The sequence below is a fragment of the Cynocephalus volans genome, chromosome 1, assembly GCF_027409185.1.
Source record: "Cynocephalus volans isolate mCynVol1 chromosome 1, mCynVol1.pri, whole genome shotgun sequence".
In the NCBI taxonomy this organism is placed as follows: Eukaryota; Metazoa; Chordata; class Mammalia; order Dermoptera; family Cynocephalidae; genus Cynocephalus; species Cynocephalus volans.
In genome coordinates, this window is record NC_084460.1 from 51,127,237 (window position 1) to 51,140,570 (window position 13,334).

The 13,334-nt window shown below is 50.1% G+C and overlaps 1 protein-coding gene across 2 annotated transcripts in view; it reads right to left on the reverse strand.

Annotated features, from left to right (window-relative positions):
- BMP7 (bone morphogenetic protein 7) overlaps positions 1-10,127 on the reverse strand; it is an 87,990-nt gene extending 77,863 nt beyond the window's left edge. The window contains exon 1 of one of the 2 annotated variants that reach the window (XM_063105481.1): positions 9,710-9,974. In XM_063105481.1, coding sequence (XP_062961551.1) covers positions 9,710-9,968 — 259 coding nt within the window. In that variant the 5' untranslated portion in view covers positions 9,969-9,974. Of the gene's footprint in view, positions 1-9,709 lie in introns of both variants that reach the window. The other variant, XM_063105475.1, reaches the window with a different exon arrangement.
- Positions 10,128-13,334: the final 3,207 nt, after the last annotated feature.

Sequence of the window (13,334 nt, forward strand, 5' to 3'; positions counted from 1 at the left end):
ATTGTTTTGAGTCTTTGTTGATACATGAAAAGAAGTCCACGCATTTGAACCATTCTACTGTGCTCCCTCCTAGATCTATACCAGCTTATCTCTCCAATCCTCGTTCATGGACATTGAGACTGTTGGCGATTTTATGCAGCAGGCATCTGGGACATGTGATAAAGATAGTTTCTGTGGTCTTTCCTATATATCATCTTGAGGCATTGCTATAAAAATACCAATATCTACTGCTCTAGAATTTCCCCATGGAGGGGACGTGGGGTGCATGTAGGGGCACTCACACATAGCCCTTTGCCCTGACAATTATTTTTAAGCCATAAAGACAAAGGACAGGGGAGTTATCACAAGCAGGCTAGATAATGAAAGGGAAAGGTGTATCACTGCTGATCTTTACCTTACTCATCAGAACACAGGACCACAAAGTCAAGGTCATGGGCTCGGCTTCTGTTGAGTGGTCTCAACAGAAAGAGTGGACAGATTTATATTCAGCCAGATCTGGATTCATACACCAATTCCATAATTCCTAGCTATGCAAGTTTGGGTCCCTTCAGTTTGCTCCTCCCTAAAATGGGACTACTACTACTTACTTACCTTGCAGAATGCTGAGAGAAGTAAACTAGGAGCCTGCTAAAGAGGGCTTTTACAAATCCATTGCTGTCACAGAAATAGCTCACTCTCCACTTTATCCTATGGTTTATTTCAGTGATGATGAAGAGTCTCTGAATTCAGTTTCTAGATTCAGCCATGCAAGGTCCTACCTGGACTAGAAAATGCTTCTAAGGCCCAAAAAGAAAAAGCAGCTCTTTCACAAAGGGCAAGACTCCATGACAAGGCCACAACTTGCACCTTGCAGAGAAACACCAGCAGTTGCCTCATTACCAGGGACCAGAGTAAGGCTCCTGAATTCTCTGGGTAGTGAACCGGACTGAAGCTGAAGTTTGACTTTGCTAAAAGACAAGTACTAAAAAAGGCAAATCACTTCACAAGCGGGAATGGAAAGAAGTGGTTATTCTTATTGAACCGTGTGAATACCTCAGGGATGCGGAAGCTTCTAGAAATACTAGTCTCCAAAATGGGGTGCAAGCCCTCGGGGAAAGATAAGAGGAATCCACTAGGATGCAGAAAAAGGATATACTACAATTATAATTGTTAAGTGAATCTTAAGAATGATTGATAACATGGAAATTTACTAGCTGAACTTCAACAAAAATCTCTGCATAACTGATGAATGGGATTGTGAATCAAGATTTTGTTTCAGTATCACAGCCAACAATTCACTTGTGAGACAGTCTTCACCATGACAGGGCTGTAGTCATTAGTGCCATCTCCTGGATCCTGGTGCTCCACCTTTCCAAGCCTGTGGTAGAACTGCAGTCTCCTGCTCACCTTGGGGCGGGTTTGGCCATGTGACTATCGTGGACCAAAGAAATGTGAGCAGCAGCAGCATCAGGTGGAAGTTGTAAAAGCAAATGCACAATTTGCATTGTCTTTCCCATCAGCATGGTATTGGTGACATTCTGGGGACTTGAACCTCCCCCTGCACCCCTTGCTGCTGTCAATGTGCAAAGCCCCCACCAACCCACAGTGGAGCCCTAATTTAACATACATGAAAGAAAAACCTCTATGAGTTTAAACTATCGTGATTGCGGGGTTCTTTGTTACCACACGATAGCTTTACTTATGACTGGACAAAGGGTCAAAATCATCAAAATTTGGGACCAGACCTTCAATTCAGTGATCCCAAAGTTTTAAACTATGATTCTGAAAAACATCAAAGAACATTCCATCACACTGCAAATTTCAGTGACAGCATAGTTAAATTTATAGTTTGTTAATTAAAATTGTAACAATTAAAATTAAAATTGTATTAATAATTAGTTAAAATGTGTATTCATTAATGACATTAAGAGTTTGTATCATTTTTATGTTTGGTGACTCCCACTTAAATTTCTATTTTTATCTATGTTTTATAAAGTACAGACTATCCTAACATAGTGGTAGTTATACAATTTATTTCTATTTAGGATAGGTGCTCAAAAATTTACTAGTGGGAATTCAAGATCAAACCCCTTACAGGATGCTACCTAGAACGTCTTCATCTCATTCATGCACACAAACAGCCAGTATCTGAGCACCTTCTATACCATGAGAATTCTGCAAAGCAGTGCATGAGTAGGATAGTAAGGAGGTCTGAAAAAAAGTCGAGTCTTTTATTAAAGGCCAAAACACAAGCCATTGAAACCACACACACACACACACACACACACACACACACACACGGCTGCCTTTGTGTGTGTAAGTTGCTGGGCAGATGAGCACTTGGGCCATAATTTGCCGACTGTCATGCTAAGTGCTCAGATTTTTTTTTTTTTTCCCCAAACTCCATGAAAGCAAGAGAGAGGCTAGAATTACAAGATGGTACAGGCCTAAATCCAATGCTTAAAAACATGCAAGTCCTCGATTTGGGAAACAGTGCAAGTTTTTATTCACAGCCAAATTTAATTAAGCCAGAGGACAAAAGAAACTTGAAAGCTACTCCAGGGAGATAAAGCTGTGATAGAACACGTGACCTTAGAGATGCGGGGAAACTTAATGCTCACTAAGTCAGATTTTCCAAACAGCATAGAAAGAGCTGAAGGGAATTTATGGGAAATTTAAGGGAATTTATGAGTGAGAAAGCCCACCCCTTTGTCTTGGGCCCTAGAGACATTCTCTTTCGTCCTCTGGTCTCCAGAGGCTTCTAAACACGCTGAATCCGCACATGGCTTTGTTGCTGCAGCCTTACCCGAGCTGCAAGAGCAGTGGGCAGCCTTACACCTGCTGCAGTAGAAAGTGGAGAAGCTGTGCAGTACTGTTAATGAGCGCTTTGGACTCGTCGCTCCTTTGCAGGGAAAGACAACTTGTACTTTGACTGTCTTCCAGAAAGGGGTGGAAAGAAATATTTCAGTAATGCGATTTTTTAAAATTAAACTTTTTGGGGGGGGGACTTTTTTTAATTTAAAGTTGCAAAGATAGTACAGAAAGTTCCTGTATACCCCCTTACTTAGTTTCAGTTTCCCAAGTAGTAAAATTTTTAAATAACCATAGATGCTAAAATCAAGAGAAAGATTCAGCCTTTAACTCTGTTCATCCTCGAGTAAGTTTCATGTGTTCATTTAAATTTCACTGATCTTGAAAAAGCAGGGAAGTACACACGCACACACACCTTCGGGGACATTTTCTTAACATCATTAAAATAACATGGGTGGCTGAATCTCAGTACTTTAAGACGTACTTCAAAACTCAAATTTGGACTAAAATACCAAAGTGAATATTGTATGATTTGGTCACCACAATAAAAATAAGAACTACCATTTATGGTGCACCTACCATGTGCCAGACTCTGCAAATGGGTGATGTGATTTCATCTTCTTGAGACCCTGTTGAGGAGGGGATTATTATCCAGCCTTTATAAAATGAGGAGACAAACTCAGAGACATTAAGTAACTTGCCCAAGGTCACACAGCTAATATGCAACCATAGTAGAAACAGATACATGGGTTTAAGCTGTGTCTAAAGAGAATCACTGTGGATGCTGTTCCATTCTCCCTTGCCAAGTCACACCCACTGCTGTCACCGGGAACTTCCGTTACACAGCAGTGAAGCCCCCAAAAACCCCCACTCCATATATCACCCAGAATTAGCTGCAAAGTGTCAGGAAACTTGGCCAGGCAGCCCCAAGCATCAGCGAGGGCTGGAAGCCTTCACTGTGAAGCCCTTTATAGAAAGCCGCGGTTGGCAGCCCCCGCTCCTGCATGGGAACAAATTAACATTGGCATTCCAAACACAGGAAAGGAAGGAAATTGGAAACACAGTTTATACTTGGCCAGCCCTTTGAAATACTGTACCATGCTACCGACATCAATTAATGAAAAGCAGGGTTGTGCTGAGAGGCTCTGGTTTGGAAATGCATTAACACACGTTAAACATGTTTGTACAGGAACCGGATTATAAGCACCCTGGCTCCAAAACAATAAAGCAATTACCCTAAAACTGGTGCTCTCAGAGTTGTCATTAATTCAATCCACTCCACGCGGATCAGAAAGGCTTTGCGCGGCTCCCCACAATGCCTTCCGACACAAATGTTGAAAGGACGGCATCGCACATACTACTCTAAGTTTCACATAAGGAAGTGTCAAACTTCATGCAGTCCTAATATACCCCCAAATCATAAACACTCCCCCTACGGAGAGGAGGAAAAGCACACCGGCGACCCCGGTATTCACTGGCACTGCCATTTCACTTCGGGTTCGAGCAATTTTTCTTCGGGGAAGGTTAACTACGAAATATCTGTTCCATATTAAGAAAGACCAAGTCACATTTTTGTCAAATATTATTTGTCAAATGTCATTTGCTGCAAAACCCAGAATTCAATCCCAGCTGAACACGGAGCTAATACCAAACGACTCACATAATAGCCGTGGTTGTATATGGGAGCATTTGCAGTGAATGAACCCCCCTGCCTCTATAAACTGTTTCAGGAACTGGAAAGAAAAGCATCTGAAGCTCTGGAATAAATAAAGTACTGTGTCTTGAGCTGCCCAGTACAAAGGACCCCGCATGCTGGGAGAACAGCCTCAAAAACAACCCCAAAGCAAGTATCCACCACACTACTTTGAGACTTAAGAGAAATGATGTTAGATGATGTGGGTCAATGTCAGTATTTCTGACCTGCAATAGAAAGAGTCAGCTAGCATCTTGAAAGACTAACATCCCTAGGCACCACAACCACAGACATGCCCACCTGCACACTGACATCCAGTCCAAGCAACATTCCTAAGGTCTCCCCGCTCCCCCATCCTGGTGACGTCACCCCTCAAGTCCACGTTGATCTGGGACCCATCAACTTGGAGCAACTGGAGTGTGTAAAGCTAAATGTGTTATCATTTCCACCACAAATTAACAGTTTCTATGTAAATATTGGTATTTCCTCACCCCATGAAGGCAAGAGGAGGCAAAATGGCACCGGCGCATTTGATTTAAGCTAATTAAAAGCAGAGGGTTGTGCAATTCAATATATTGATTTTACCAGTGGGATTTAAATCTTTTATAATAAGTGTACACAGCTGCAGCACCCTCCCACCACCACGCTGTAAAGGCTAATCCTCACATTTCTTCTGACAATAACATGACAGGTCGCACACATCCCTGCCTGTGCCCTAACCTCGGTGACACTGCCAGAGTGCATTAAGGCGAAGCGTTTGCAGCGGCCTGCCAAAAAACCAGCATGTCGACAGCCGCCAGCTAAGCCTAAAGAGTGAGCGGGAAAAAGTTACCGTGGCCAGCAGCATGGTGCGAAGGGCTCTCCATTCAGATGATTTAGCTGGTTAAAAGGATGGGCAGGCTGGGGAAGGGTGGGGACAGGGCAGCGTTAGGACACTCTGATTCTTGCAATGGGCCAAATATGACCTTACTAAATGGGGGGGGAGGTATATTAAAGCGATAGGGATGATCAATCAACTTAGATGGGACTCTCCCTGGAATGAAGTCATCACTTGTCTCCGAGTTCAGCGGACATGTGATATTCGCTCACATCACAGGCATTCCGGTGGTCAGGGAATCGTATACCAGCTGTGTTTATCTCGACAAAGGCTTAATAGCCTACTATGCCAAGGTAAGGCCCCTATCCGTAGTTCGCAAGACCTACATCTCAGAAGCAGTTTCTTCTCTCTGTGAATTAGAAGAATCCTCCCTCTCTGCTGCCCTAAAATTGATTTTTATCTGGGCCACCTCCCTTACCTCTCTGATAGGGACCACAACCAAATGACAACCCTGGAATAAAAATCAAAAATAGCCACCCAAGCTGGAAACCAGGGCTCGGCCTTCACCTGCCTTGATTCCAGAAAGGAAATACATAGAAGATCAAAAAAGTTCAAATTTGGGTCACATATATCTTTGGGAAAAGTGGCAGGGCGGTGGGGGGAATCTTTGATTTATATAAGCAGGAAAATGAGATTTAAAAGAAGTGATTTCGAAAGGGTTACTAAAAACACAGCTGTTGGTGCACTCCTATAGCAAAGGCACTTTGCAGAAAGAAAAAAAGGGGGAGCCTTGTGACATCTATATTAACCTTTGGCTGCTTACCAGTGAGGGCCGGCGCTCCGAGTGCTGGAATGTGGAACAGCCCCTTCCAAATTTTAACACAAGCCAGGTTACAGCTGCAAATGCCTGCAGTCCACGCTCCCTTCGCAAAGCACTCCCTGAAGGAAATTTTTAAACTGTAACAGAATCTTTTTCTAATACTCTACAGTGGTAGGGCCTGTTCTTAAGGGGCAAAAGGAGAGATCTTAATGCCAAACACTTGTCAACAAAAAGGATAGCCAGATGGTATAAAGCTAGAATCAAACCACACGGCCTTCTCCCCGGCTACATTAACAAAAGTCACTTTTATACGCTGACTCCAACAATGATAGGATTCCAACTTTCTCTTTTTTTTTATTTAGCTTCAAAATTTAAACAAATTTCATTCTTTCATAACCTGGACCAGAGATAAACACAAGTCGCACACCCCTAATGCCAGCTGGCTTTTTTAGAAGATTCCAAACAGCTGTTGGGTTTTTCCAAAGGACAAACGGTTAGGGACTATTGCTGGATTCAGTCTGCAGAATCACCATCACCTGGGGACTATTTAATAGAGGGTAGCCTGTTTTGAATTCCAAAATTAAGTCTACACAGAGGAGTCGGGGGCTTGTTAATCCAAACCAGTTTACAAATCTTGCCATTGAACTTAAGGGGCCCCGGCTAGGAAGATATGAGCCTCACTCAGGCAGCTCAGCTAGGATTGCATGGAGCTTTATTGTACAGGCTGGTCTTTGTCATAAGGTGCAGTCTGAAGTCCTCATTCCCAGCACCTGGTTTTGTCGTAAATTCCCTTCTACTTTAGATCCCGCTCAGCCTGGCAAAAAGCTTGAATTCTGAGGAGAACAACATATAGGAACAAAAAGCAATTTGGCTACAGACAGAAGGAAGAATAAACACACTAAGTCTGCAAAAGCCTTCAGAATTCAGGCAGGGGTCCCCCACGCACGCCTGCCTGCAGGACAGCAGAGGTATGCGGTAGGGGGGAGGGGCAGCGGAAGAAGTCAGCCTCCCCCCAAGATCTTCAGCACTGGTCCCCCAAAGCCCCCCCATAATAATGAGTAATGGTTTGATATGAACAAGTGATATTTTCTCACTCCTAGGTAAGATGTGAAAATAAACTAGCCTTTAGAGAACTTCGTATAGTACAGATCAACATGATTTGCAATCCAAGGAAAAACAGTGTGCTTTCTCAGCACACTCAGGGTCCAGAGAAGTCTCCTACACATCCCCCCAACACTCTCCAACCCTCCTGCCACCCCCAAATCTCTCCTATGGAGAAATTCCGAGCCAGGGCAGAATAGAAGGGACAGCAGGTTTATTCCTGTGCTGAGCAGAAATTAAAAGCCAACCTTACAGACATCTACGGGCAGGGTCTTGCCAAACTGCAGTCCAGGTCTTCACCTAACTAATTACCTCTAGTTTAGGGACAGAGAGAAAAAGAAAACAAGGTCAGTGCGCTCTGTCAAAAGCCACTCTGCCATCTAATTTGGAGTGATGTTCCAGAAAGCTAGACCTGAGAAAGTCAGGACCGACCCACAAAGCCCAAAGCCAGCCTGAGTGATTAAGAGGCTCAGACAAGCCAGTCTTTGTCCTTTCAAGATGAAAGAAATGGATTGAAAGGTGTGTGTACAGCCAGAGGAGGAAAACCACCCAGCTGTGGCCTTCCCAAACAAGCCCCAGCTTGCTTGCTCTGCCTTGGGGGGAGCAAACAGCCTTGCCCCAAAGTTCCCAGAGGCACCCAGTTAGCAATCTGTCCCTTCTCTTGGGTGCCGGGAGCCCCAGGGTCTGGCAACGCTGCTGGTGAATAAGCATCAGGGCACTTTTTGCACTGGTAATGATCCCAGCCTGCTCTGAAGGCAGCCGCTGGTACCTGCTGAATTCAGTGGGAGTCACCGGTACCCAACAGAATGGAAGATGCCATAAATCCCCCACCAGAGAAAGGGCCCTGGTTAAGCCTAGGCTTCAGGAGAGCTACAGAGCTCCATGTTCGTTAACTTATGTGTATGTATTTGGAGTTTTTTAGTTTTGGGTATAGGTAATAAATACACACTGAAAACAAAAAGCACAAAAGTGCAGATGTAGAAAATTCAGACCCCTAGCTCCCACTCCCTAAGCCAGCCCCACCTGTGAACCCCCCCTCCCCCCAGTAAAATCTCTTCCCGGTCCCTGGCGTCTTCTTTCAGGGGGACACGGATGATGTACAAGCACACATGTAGCCATGCTCATCTGCACCTTGCTTGTTTCCACCTCGTACATCTTGGAGATTGTTCTAAATCAGGACATATGGAGCTGCCTCATTCTTAACTGGCTGCTCAGTATAATTTAAACTTGCTTCAAGTTATTTTGGCATCTAAACTTCCCACCCCTTGCTCGCTGAAGCTCGTTTCACTATTGGATCTTGGCTATTATTAAGGACAGACAATGGCTTCCCGGGAAATCCAGGGACCTTATCTGGAGCGGGAACCATCAAGGCGAACACGCGCTTCCCCGCGCCCCCCATCCACGCCCCAGGTGCCCAGCGTGAGGCTTCAGTATCATTATTTCCATGTTGACACAGCGCCCGTGGGCGTGAGTTTGCTGTCTTGACTTGGTTCGGGTTTTCGCAGCAAGTTACACAAGTAAATGAAAGCGGCTCAGGAAACAGCGCTATCGGGGAGTGCTATCTCGAAACCAAATATTTGATCATCAGCCCTGCAGCGCGCTGCCGGGGGTCAGTTTGAGCAAGTCTAGTGAATGTGCGCGCACGGATGGAGGGGAGGTTAGCCGGCCCCCGCCGCTGTCCCAGCCTCTCGTGCCCGGGATAGTCACGGCTCCAGTCCGGAACCGGGTCTCCCAACCGCCCCCGGCGACGTCTGCTCGGAGATCCCGAGCCACCCAATCGCCAAAACTGGTGGTTTGCGCACCACACGTGATAAACGCTGAAAATGGATTCTGCCCGACCGGGACCTATCATTAAATATTTAAAATAGAATGCTCGCAATGGCAACGTTTCTTCCCCAGCTCCAGCCAAAACAGCCGAGAGAAATGGGGACGCCCGGCAGCAGGGAGGGGGGCCCCAGCAGCTCCAGTTGCGCAGCAAGCTAAGGGGTGCGCACTGCGAGGTGACAGGTAGGATTTGCTAGGGCGGGTAAGGGAATGCGACGCCCGCGATGCCAGGGCGAGGCAAGGCCGAGGGGGGCCAAGGAAGGGCGGGAAGACAACTTCACCGAGAAGGGGGCCCTTTAAATCCAGGTAGCGCGGGCCGCGCTGGCCTGGGACAGCTCACATGACCGAGCCCCGCGCTTTGAACTGAGCCGCGGCCGGCCGGCGCCTTTAGCCTCAGAGATGCAGCTGGGGGCCTAACACGGAGGGGGCGTCAGACGGGTCCCTCCCTCCCAATAACCCCCACAGGCCAGCTGAGCCCTACCTGGAGGCGCACACAGCTTGGGGTCCACTGGGCCGGAGATGGGAGTCCCTCGGGCAGGCACCGCGGTTTCACAAACGGCCAGGAGTGAAAAGATGGGCGGGCTGGATGTAAGAAGCGGCCCCCTCCCTGTCCCAAAGCGCCCCTGAAAGAGACACGCACCCCCTCCCTCCTGCCCCCACTCACCGAGGTTGACGAAGCTCATGACCATGTCCGCGTCGGTGAGAAAGTGGCTATCTTGCAGGCTGGCCAGAGGGGGGCCCTGGGTACTGAAGACGGCCTTGTAGGGATAGGAGAAGCCCTGGCCGTCGGGCCCGCCGCCCTCCTCCACCGCCATGGCATTGTACAGGTCCAGCATGAACATGGGCGCCGAGTTGTGCTTGCCCTGGAGGTGGGGGCGCGGGCGATGCGGCAAGCCCAAGATGGAGAGGATCTCACGCTGCATCTCCCGCCGCTCCTGGCTGCGGAGGCGCCGGTGGATGAAGCTCGAGTGCACCTCGTTGTCCAGGCTGAAGTCGGCCAGGGCGGAGCGCAGCAGGAATAGGGGCACCCAGAGCGCCACGAAACTGTGCGGCGCCGCCGCGCGCAGCGAGCGCACGTGCATCGCGCCGGCTCTACGCGCGACCCGGGCACCCGGCACCGGGGCCCGCGCCGCCCCAGGTGGCAGAGAGGGGCAGGCGGCCGTCCACGCCGCTCGGTCACTTGCTGCAGACGGGCCCCGCGGCGCCCGCGCCAGACATGGCCCCTCCCCGGCGGGCTGCACTCTACCCGGACCCCCGCCCCCTGCTCGGCGCTGGCCCGGGGCCCTTCGCCCCGCACTCGCCCGGGTACACCGCGGGGCTTGGAAACCAGCTCCAGCGAGCGAGAGAGGAGGCGGGTGCGGGTGGGAGGAGCAGCCTAGGAGCAAACCTAGGAGTCCAGAGAGCGAGCGAGCGCCAGGGAGGCGGCGAGGCGGCGGGCGAGCAAGCGCGCGCTCCTTCCTCCCGCTCCTCTCGCGCTCTCGTCTTCGGGCGGCGGCGACCCACCGTCTTCCGACCTCCGGCGCGGAGAGCAGGGGCCCCGGGTCGCTCTCCCAGCCCTGCGCGCCCTCGATCGCCCGAGAGGCCGCCTCGGGAGCCCCGGAGTGGTACGCGCTGGGGCCTGGGAGGAGGAGGAGAAGGAGGAGGACGGGCTTCCAGGGGCCCCTCCCGCGCCGGCGGCCTCCCACCTGCCCTCAGCCCCGCCCTCCCCCCAGCGGTGCCCAATGGGTTCATTCATTCCTTCTAGTGCGCTCCACAAATATTTACCGAATGCCCACGGGGTGCCCAGCGCCGGGCTGGACGCCGCGGGGATGCGGAGAGAAGGAATCCGAGCCGGCCCTGCCCTCTCGGGACTCGTAGTCGGGACGAGGAAGGAGGCCTGAGCGGGACCGGTGGGATTCGGGCTGCAGTGGAAAAGCTGGGGGAGTGCGGGAATAGAAGTCTTCCCGGAGGCGGTGACCCTCAAGCCAGACTCGTTCCTCCACCACCACCCCACCCCCCGATCTTATTCCAGCCATTCTGACCCCTCCACGACTTCCTGAACCTGTCGCCAGCTTGTCTTTGCACTTGCCATTCCCCCTGCCTGGAACTCTACCCACCCCCTGGCCCCCTGCTCAGGTGCGACTTCCTCCCAGAGACCTTTCCAGACCAGCAAAACTAAGGTCGCTTCCTCCTCGCCCTCACGCACACTTATCTTATTTTCTTTAGTTTCCTTCACTGTCTGGAATTACTGTTTGAGTTATTCGGTGCCTTTATTGTCGTCTCCCCCATTAGAAACCGAGAGCCTTAGGGGGCCCGACCGAGATCTTCTCCCAAGTCCTTGTACAGCTACCTTGAACCCAGCGCCTAGTAGCCGCTGTGGCTCCACAATCATTATTTGTTGAAGGAATATGTGAAATTTGTGTGAGCCGTGAGTTCTTCCCCCATCTCCTTCTCTTTTGGGCCTGGTATATTTCCAACCACCCCTCAGCCTGAGACAAAGATTCCCCAGCCCGCCACTGTCTGCCCTTCCCCATCAGTCCACGACCTGGAAGTGCCTAAGGAGTGATTCTGAGCCACCCATCTGTCAGCCGGAGGCCCCAAACAATTCAGAACCTACCAGTCTCTTCTACTGGTGTGAGGCCTTATGTGAACTACTGCTCCTAGTAGCCTCGATTTCCTCATCTGCAAAAATGGGAGCAAAATATGAACACCTCACCCAGAGTGTCAGTGAGAACTATGGGGTAAAAGTTCAACCTGGACTCCCTCCCTTCCTGGGGCTGGCCTAAGTGGAGGATTCCCAGAAGGAGTTTGAGATGAACAGTGAAGAGGGTTTCGTTTGGGGGGCTCTGGCTAAACCTTACTTAGGGATGGTCCTCCCTGGAGCAGGAGGGCTGGTGAAAGGATCTTGGTCTTCTACAGCCATGTGGCCCTCTGGGTCTCTCTTTGGGGGCTTTTGGACAAGATGGCAGCCTGAGGGGCCACCAGGGTAGAGAAAGGAGAGGCCAGAGGCCAGGCAAGGAGCAGAAATGCAAGCCTGCTGGTCTTAGCCATTCATACCTAGGCCCCAGGCTGTGAGATGGAACAGGTTTTGAGCCCCGGCACCCAGGGCTGGGCCTGTGCCTACTGGCCACACAAGGCACTCTAAAAGCCCCTCCACATGCCCTTCATCTATGATCTCCTTCTTCCATAAATGTTGGCTGAGTGCCGGGTGTCAGGCAGTGGGCTTCATGGGCCTACAGTCTGTGCAGAGCCCAAAGCTCTGAGCTCAGAAGCCCTTCACTTGGTGCCATGCTCTGCTATCTCTATTGCAGTTCTTAATCATCTATGAACACAAGACCCCCATTTTCATTTTGCACAAGGCTTTGAAAATTATGTGGCCAGTCCTGGTGCCAAGCACAGTGCTGGGCAGAAAGACACAGAATGAGCAGGCCTCCATCAAGAAGCTGGTTTGGGGGTCAGGGGAGACAAAGTAGGAAGCTTAAGTAAGGTTTGGGGATAGGAGGGGAGGCAGTTCTTGTCCATGGCTTCTCTCCAGGGAAGGATGCTAGGGCCAGGCAGAGGAGGGCACACAGGCGGGTGGAGGAGGGAAGACCTGGGATGGGCATCGTGGAGTGTGGGAATCTAACCCAGGCACCACTGGGGAAGTCACAGGAGTGACACCTGCATCCAGGGTCTGTCAGAGTGTGCAGCTAAATAACCCATCTCATTTCAGCCTGTGATGGGGGGAGGGGGTGATGGGAGTGGGCAGGGGGCTTCCTGGCTTTCTCAGAGAAAAGCATGCCAGGCAGTGGAACCAGCAGGTGCATGGGCCAGGCTCTGCCCCCCACACCCCTACCCAAAGCCTCTGCAACTGCTATGCCACCTCCAAGTCCAGCTGAGATGAAGGAGATCACTTTCTTCCAAAGTCTGGAATGAAAAGGAGAGCCTGGTGCTGCTGCTCTGCAGGAGCCTTCTCTGCTTCCCACCCACCTCTCAGATCTTTGGGGGATCTTCACAAGCCAGCGAGGCTGGGGTGGGGGCAGCAGGTAATGATGCTACCATTCACTCATGAAAACAACTACTTAGTCAGTGTCTACTCTTGTCCCCCTCAGCCACAAGGGTTCCAGTTTACTCCTCTTTGTGCATCTCACCTGAGCCCACCTTGAGCCTGGCACACAGCAGGTGCTCAATAAGTACCTGTTGAATGAATACTAATAAGCACAGCCAATTCCTAAAGAGCCCCTTGACTGAGGGCTGACCATGCAGGCGCCAGACTGAAGTGTCTCCCAGACCCCTCACTCTGGCAACCCTTCCTCTGAGAGGCCATCTTT